Raw genomic sequence first — 8541 nt, 5'->3', positions numbered from 1 at the left:
CAGTTATGCACTCATCTGATCCCATTTTGTGTGTGTTTTTCCCACCCAAACAGAAGGTCACGGGGCCTGTTCATCTGGGATCTGCAGAGCAACCCACCGAGCACGGTGTAAAACGGACCGGGGAAATATTTCAATACGACTTTCATCCACCGTCCGTTTTTTTGTAAAAGCAAAATAATTTTTGTCGTGGTGGTCGATTCGGCAGAGAGAAAATGTCGGGGCAGACGCTCACGGATCGCATTGCCGCTGCGCAGTACCAGCTGACGGGGTCCGACATGGCCCGAGCTGTGTGCAAAGCCACCACGCATGAGGTGATGGCGCCCAAGAAGAAGCACCTGGAGTGTAAGTGTAGACCCCCTTCTAGTCTTCCACTGCAGTGATTCTCAATCTGTTTTCATACCATGGCCCCGCAATGTGAAATGCATCGGCCCTGGACCCCATTTGATAATATATTTCTATGGCACAACAATCAGAGACCTTCATTGTATATATTGTAAGTGTATACTATAATGTCAGATAACAGTGAAACCATGATCAAAACAGTCATTATTGTGCATTTTCTCAAAAGAAAAATTACATTGGTGACACTTAACTATTAAATAATTTAGCTGGGGACACTCTGGGAACCTCTTGAAAGATCCCTGGGGGTCCCCAAACCACATATTGAGAACCACTGCTCTACTGCACTGTCTATCTACAGATTGACCTGCAGCACTGCATGTAGGCTACCTGTATGTCTCCGGATGATTCAAATCTGTCAAGCCCACATTCCTACTGCAGCACAGGAGTGTTTGTGCATACACACACACACACACACACACACACACACACACACACACACACACACACACACACACACACACGCACACACATACACGATCAATTGAACCCCAAGAAGATCAATTCAATTTGATGTCGGTGTGGTGGCTTGACGGACCACTCCTGACCTTTAACTTCTGCATCTATAGCCAATATAAGTAAAGTATCCATAGATGATTGGAGAAAGGGGGAGTCCAGTCCCTTTCCATTCTGATTGTATTAACACTCTCCATGCAGAGTGCTGCTATCATGATTCAGTGACTGTACAAAATCTCACAGCTTTATTAACACGTGTATGTAGGACGGCCCGTGTCATCTACCTGCCAAATCGTGATTAATCCCTATCACCTAGAAAAACCTCCCGTGTCAGACAAAAATGTGTTTCTACTCTATAAAGCTGATGGATGATCTGTCTGGCCCTGTATGGTGTTGCATTTTCTCTCTGGTATTTTACATAGCGCTGTGTGAATGTGTGCGTGCACTTACTTAGCAGACCTACTCTTATGTCTTGGACTAGGACCTTATATCGTGTGATCTGCGCCTCTGTTGAATTATTCATTTATCAGCCAATGACTGTTTTGCATTATTTACTCAGTCAAAGGTGATAGGACTGAGGCTAAAACCAGGAAGAGACCACTGCTTTTTAGCCCTCTGTGCTGTGTGTGTGTTCATGTGTTTTGCTGATGATTGTACGCACACAGATCTAATTTATAGTTGTTGAAAGACACATTCCTACAATATTAACATTATCCGAATATATTGGTAATTACAAACCATAACCTTTATACATTTTATTCCCATCTTAATCAATCCTTGATGGAGCTTGAGCAAAGAGTCATTCGAAATTCTGTGTCACTGTTAAGGGGTATTCAACCAGCCTCATGTATGTAGGCCACTGTGCCTCTCTTCCGCTTTTATTTTGGCAGGGCACTCAAGCCCAAGGGGAATATCTAAATCTTAAAACTGAAAAAAATTCCACTCACACCAAAAAAGCCAAAAAGCCCTCTTAGCAAAATAGCAACACATATGTTACATATGGTTAAGATGCAACATCCAATGTTGTGGAATGATGTCAAATCCATTAATATAGGGCTGTCAGATTTAAAATAATAGTAATACTTTTGCTTTTTGCATTGTAAGTGTAATTCTGAATAAATAATTATCACAACATCATCAACAAAATTGGAAATAGATCACGTTTCTTCGCTCACTGCTATGAATAGGGCATTCTGTCTTTTCCAAAGTGACGCATTCCATGACCCCTTGAGGTGGTGGTTGGGTGAGGGGTACAGTGCGGTTGTCCTGGCAACAGATTGATGTGAGTGTCAGGGAATAAGATGTAATTGTGGAGGGGGGGTGATTGTGCAAAGACAAGGCTGTCAATTCTACATGACAGGCAGGATAATATATCCGTTTCCACTGTGGTCACATCTGTTTGATTCGATATTACGTTCAAACTGAATTCAAATTAGAATTGTTATGACATTTATATAGTTACGTTTTTAGGGCGTCAAGCCCATGGAGCTGAAACCATATTGTTTTTGTAAAATTCCCTATTTCAGTTGTTCTTCAGAAATGCTTGGGCAATTTCCCATGAGATGGTATATGATAGCGACATGAAATTTAGCACATGCATAGATATTCTCATTCAAATGGTTCACAAACAAAAATGTGTTACGTTAACTTTAAAACTCCTACACCTTAAGTCAGATTTCCACAAAAACTCAGTATATATATCCAGGCAAATGTGCTCTACAAAAAGTCAAAGAGCCCACAAAGCTCTGCTGTAATGTCTGTAGATGTCCGTCTTACTGACATAATGAATATTCACTTAACAGAATGAGCTGACATGACAGGTTCTTTTCTCCATGTATCTTTACTCCCTCCAACTCCATCTCATACATCATTAGATATGCACACTCCATGTCAAGAAAATACTGTGACAGGACCTAGCAGTTGTAACAACTTCTAGTCATCACATCTCCCCCTCTAAGATGAAAATGTTAAAAGTTTCTCTGAGATCTTCCTGTAAACAACATTAACTTCACAACCAAAATGATTTTAAACTGTGTAACCTTTTCCAGTATTTAAACTAAAATAATAAACATGTTCTTCATTTTACTCTTTAAAGGTGCAGTGTCTATAATTTACAGAACAGACTTGGCAGAAATGGAGTATAATATTCACAAGTATGTTTTAATTAGTGTATAAGAAAATAAGAATTGCTGCGTCCTCGTCCCCTTAGAATGAGCCCTTTATATCTACATAGGGAGCGGGTATGCTTCATGGAGGCCACCATGTTGCACCGGCGTGTTTCTACAGGAGCCCAGGAAGGACAAACCAAACATCGGCTCTTCCTCTTCCTTCTAACCTCCGTAACTTTACCGGGTGGTCTATCCGGTCTTTGACTTTGCAAACGGATAAAAAATAAATGTATCCTGCAAACGCTATCTCGCTACCAAACGTCAAGAATAAAATAGATTTTTAGCATTACTTGCTTGTAGCCATTGTAGCTTCTCCTACGTTGTTGTGAAGGGAGGTGGGGGTATTCAGTTTGTTGCAATCTACAACTTTAACTGCTATTTTAACAGAAATAGCAAAGGCAACAAAAACAAAACATCTTTGTATCGCGCAGTTCTCTGTCCAACCTCCTCTTGACAGGTATAGGGTATATTTTTTCGATTTTACGAATCCCTTCTCCTATCTGGACGGCCCTTTCTGCATGTCCATTTCTTCAAGGGTGGTGTGAGCTTGACGTCACATGAAGAAAGTCACACCACTGCTAGTAGTTGTTGGCAGTTTTAGAATCTCCAAATATCCAAATATCTAGAGTAATAGTCAGACACTATCAAGTCGTCTCGCTTTTTAAACTTACATAAGTCTATGGCAACTTTCTGCCAAGGTCTGGATGGGAGCTCACTAGACATGAATGGTGCTTTTCTCTGTTCTAGTTTTCTCTACAGAAAGCACACTGCTGTACTTTTGTCGTGTCTTCTGAGATATCGGGCCAATAGACAGATTGACTAGCTCTTTCTCTGCACTAAACTAGACCCTGATGCCTGTCATGGATTCTCTCTAAGGTCATCTCTCTCATATCTGCAGGAATGACAATGTGACTCCCTCTAAAGACTGAGCCGTCTAGCTCAGGTAACTCCCCTCTCACCTGGTAGAAGTCTCTGACTGTCTCAGGCACCTTCTCTGCATACTACATACTGCCTGATAAGGCCCAAGACTGCAGCATCAATATGTGCTGCCACATCATCGAAAGCTCCATCTCCATAGCACTGCTCTGAGCCTCTGGAGAGAGCATCAGCCACAGCAAACGTTTTGCCTGGTGCATACTCAGCTATGAGCCTCATCAAAATTGACGATAGGAACATTGTCCAAGTCTTTGCTGTTCATGAGAGGTATCAGAGGTTTATGATCGGTGATAAGCCTGAAGTTATCGAGCACAAACAGGTACTTCTCGACCCTTTGGCAGGCCCATTCAGTGGCCAAGCACTCTTTTTCAGTTTGGGCATACCTTGTCTCTGCGTTGCTCAGACGTCTGGAGCAGTAGGCCACGGGCTTCCAGTGGTCCCCATGCTCCTGGAGCAGGACGCCTCCCAGCCCGTAGCTGCTGGTGTCTGCCGACACTGCAGCAGGCTTGTTAACGTCGTAGAAGGTGAGTACAGGGACGATGGCTAGTGCAGCTTTAAGTTTGTGGAACCAGATAATTCACCATTCCCAGGAACCTCTTCAGTTGCGTCACAGTCTGCGGCTGGGGAAAGTTCTCTTTTCTGGCCACTTTGTCTGGCGCCGGTCTGATGGATGACTCATTGATGGTGTGACCGAGAAGGACCTGTTTCTGTTTGAACTGGCACTTTGTTCAGTTTCAGACCTTCTGCTTCGATGGCCCTCAGTGCCTCTGCTAGGTGCTTGTTGTGGATTTTCTCAGTTTCTCCATGTATGAGTATATCATCCATATAGACCTCTAGATCCTCAAGTCCTGTCACAGTTTCTGCCTTTTTCATTTGGAAAATTTCAGGAGCACCCGTTATTCCAAATGGGAGACAGTGGAAGGCATACCTCCCAAATGGGGTGATAAGAGTAGTGAGCCTCCTGCTGTCCTCATGTAGGGGTGTCTGTAGCAGTTTTTTCTTGACCAGTGGTACTTGTGGAAATGTTATCTGCCTGGCTTCCTGTGCTGCGTATGGCTTGGCGTCCTCTTGCAGGGCTATTCTCACCGACTGTTTTCAGCGATCCACTTGATCCGAAAACACCCCTGAGCTCGTCCACCTGCTTCACTACACCCATCTCTACAGCCTCAGGGCAGCCTAGCAGGCAATTGCCTTTCCCTCGTATCACATACATTGGAATTATAATGTCCAATAATACAGTGGAAAGGATTTTAGACCTCATCCTTTTGAATGTCCCTTGATTGATAACTGTAGCATTGGCTCCCATGTCACTTTTAAAGTTTACTGGTTCGTTACCTCGGGTCAGACTAATAGTCCAGGCATTCTGACTTGTCTCACCTCTTCTGTGATCGCTCTCACAGCCTTTGAGTGGCATGCACGTTCCCAATATCTCTTTTTCTGACACTAATTGCATGTACTTTTCAATGCACTTTCTCTCGTCGGAGTGCTTGATCTTGCCGCATCTCCTACATTCCTCCATTTGTCGGTTGCAGGGCTGCTGCTTCCATGTCGCTGCACCACCCTTTTTCTTTTGTTGGCCTGCTGTCGGTCGTACAACATTAACGTTACCCAGCTGGGCTTCTGGTCTGTTGGACAGGAGACTAACTCGCTTTGTTATCTCCTCCACCTGGTGCACCTGTTTGATGATTTACGCCAGTGTTATGTCCGCCACAAGCTGGAACTGCCGGAGATCTTATTTGTCTTTTATGCCCACTACAAGGCGATCTCTGATATGCTCGTCCCCGAACTCACAGTGTTCAAGCTCATACAACGTCCTGATGTACATCGCCGCCGTTTCCCCTGGCTCCGTGTGTAAAAACATGTCCGCTCATGTGTAATGTAGACTTTTTAAGAGCAACATCATAGTCTTTTGCCTGCTCCTCTTCCGTGAATTCAAAGGAACTGAATATATTTTCAGCCTCGCTCCCCATCGCATAAATAAGCAAACTCACTTGGATCTCCCCATCATCTTTATCAAGCTTTGCAGCCAACCCTGAGAAAACCTATGTCCCGCGGGGCAGTCAAACCGGAATCAGCTCGGTGGGTTAAACTTGGCATGACCACTCACTGCACAGATACACAAGCTACTCTGACACCATGTAAGGTCTGTAGATATCTATGTTACTGACGCGCAAATTCCCATGATATGGTTAATGACGGAGACATGAAATTTGGCACATGCATAGATATTCTCTTGCAAATGGTTCACAAACAAAATGTATCCAGATCAGCCAGATTGTGGCGCTATAATTAAAAGTTACAATTTTAACGTTAAATAGGCTATAACTCCTACACCGTCCAATTTCCACAAAAACTTGGTCTATATATCCAGGCAATGTGGTTTACAAAAAAGGTTGAATAACCCAGTAAGCACAGCTGTATTGTAAAATCTGTAGTGTGTCTTTACTGCTGCACTCCATGTCAAGATAAAACAGTGATAGGACCTAGTAGTCGTATCAACTTCCACTCCTTACACTCTGCCTCACTATATTTTCTGCCATTTTGAATTTTCTGAAAAACAGTTTTTTCACTAAGGCTTTGTCAGCTTTGGACCGACTGACACCAAATTTGGTACCAGACATAAAGGGACCTGGCATCACAAAAGCACAGTAAAAGTTGTCACGATCGGATAGGCAATATGGCTGCTATTAACCATTAGACTTGAGAATGGATGTGGTCTAACACGAAATCTGCTATTGACCATTAGTCCAATCCTCACACAACTTAATGGGGCTATTAGGTAGAGATATTGGAACCTATGAAACAAATTATGTAAATATTAAAAAGTTGGGGGCGCTAAAAATATCAAAAACATGTATGTCCTTATGCGATTGGTAGAATTTCACAAAACTTGGTGTACATGCTTTAAACATAATTATTAGTCGAAATATGCAGTTTGGTTGTTATTGGTACATGCTAGCGTGGCCTAGGCGTATTTACATGTGACTAATCACATAATGGCTGAGAACACTAGTTGGGAAATCAGTTAGGGCAATCATCATGACACTTGGGTGACATGTTCAGACCACCAATTGGAACATTCATACCAAGTTTGGTGTGAATCCATCCAAAGGTTATGGAATGTTATGTTCACATTTTTATCTTCATACAAGGTAGAAACTGCTGCAGTTGGCAGTATTGTACTGACCACTGATCTATGACCAGTTATATTCCTGTATGACTTGCAGCATAACAACTAAATGGCCTTCATGGGCTTGAATGTTGCGTTCCGACAAAATATTTACAAGAATGTGCAAACCACAGCATTGCAGCATGAAGTGGGATGATGTGTGTGTGTGTGTGTGTGTGTGTGTGTGTGTGTGTGTGTGTATGTGTGTGTGTGTGTGTGTGTGTGTGTGTGTGTGTGGGGGCATGTGTGTGTGTGTGTGTGTCTGTGTGTGTGTGTGTGTGTGTGTGCGTGTGTGTGTGTGTGGGGGGGGGGGGGGGGGGGTGTAAATGAGTGTGTACTGCTCCTGTTTCCACATGATTTAATCTGTTTTACTATAGTCACTTCTGGCCTGTGACCAAAGGCAGCATTATAGCACATGGCCACTGCACACATACACTCACTCACTCATATACACACTTATGGACACATAGGCACCCATACACACATGCACACACACACACACACGCACACACGCACGCACGCACGTACGCACGCATGCACGCACGCACGCACACACACACAGACATAGTTTCACAGTTTGGCACTGCAGTCCATTCTGAGAGCTCCTCTGACTACTGCAGATTAGCGTAAGAGTCTTTCTTTAGCTCAGCTAATCCTCATTAGGTAAAAGCATGCACGTGCAGACACATACACACACACACACACACACACACGCACAATCACACATACACACAACCAAACAGTAGATATACAGAAAATACTGTACAAGCCAGGTTTTACAGACAGTCATACAAGACACTTTTCATCAGTTGTGTGATCTGGATTATCTTCTTTGACCTGGATTGGATGACAAAGTATAAAACAATAATAAATGGTGACATCATGCTCTGTTATCCTTATGGAGACCAAACTGGAGCCTGAGCAAATAAACGTAGTTGGGCTGGTCACATGACTTACAGTATGTAATTGCATTTACTTTTTTTTTTTCATTTGTGTGTGTAAATAGAGAGAATCCCAAGACCTTAAAGAAACATTTAAGATGTAGACAAAGAGGGAATGAATAAGGGAAAAATAAGGGAATGAATGAGAAAACCCCAATAAGAGACAGTGTGAGTGAGAGAGAGCACTACTACTACTAGAACATTTTCTCCTGACCCCTTTCACTTTCAGCAGCACTGAAACGTACCCAAATACTCACAGGTGGCCGCCACAGTGTGCCGAGGGCTCTGAAATAGAAGTTATAACTACCCTGCGGGAGTTTTCAAAACACAAGAAAAAGGACATGGAGTAAATCATGCCATGTTCTGCCGTGTACTCCACATATTTGGATCATAAACGGAGCCGTAGTCATCAGAGTAGCCGCTCCCGTTGTCTCCTGCCATTCCAGGAAGTTCTGGAGATGGACAACACCAG

The 8541-nt window shown here is 43.2% G+C and overlaps 1 protein-coding gene across 1 annotated transcript in view; it reads left to right on the top strand.

Moving 5' to 3' along the window:
- Positions 1-212: 212 nt before the first annotated feature.
- Positions 213-8541, top strand: part of LOC307244486 (clathrin coat assembly protein AP180-like) — a gene marked incomplete at both ends in the record, with an annotated part of 29933 nt that continues 21604 nt past the window's right edge. The window contains one exon of the mRNA XM_080019672.1: positions 213-342. Coding sequence (XP_079875798.1) covers positions 213-342 — 130 coding nt within the window. The remainder of the gene's footprint in view (positions 343-8541) is intronic.

Source organism: Zeus faber (genome assembly GCF_960531495.2).
Source record: "Zeus faber genome assembly, chromosome: 2".
NCBI lineage: Eukaryota > Metazoa > Chordata > Actinopteri > Zeiformes > Zeidae > Zeus > Zeus faber.
Note: the sequence above shows the minus strand (reverse complement) of the source record. Positions and strands in the feature narration are given on the sequence as shown.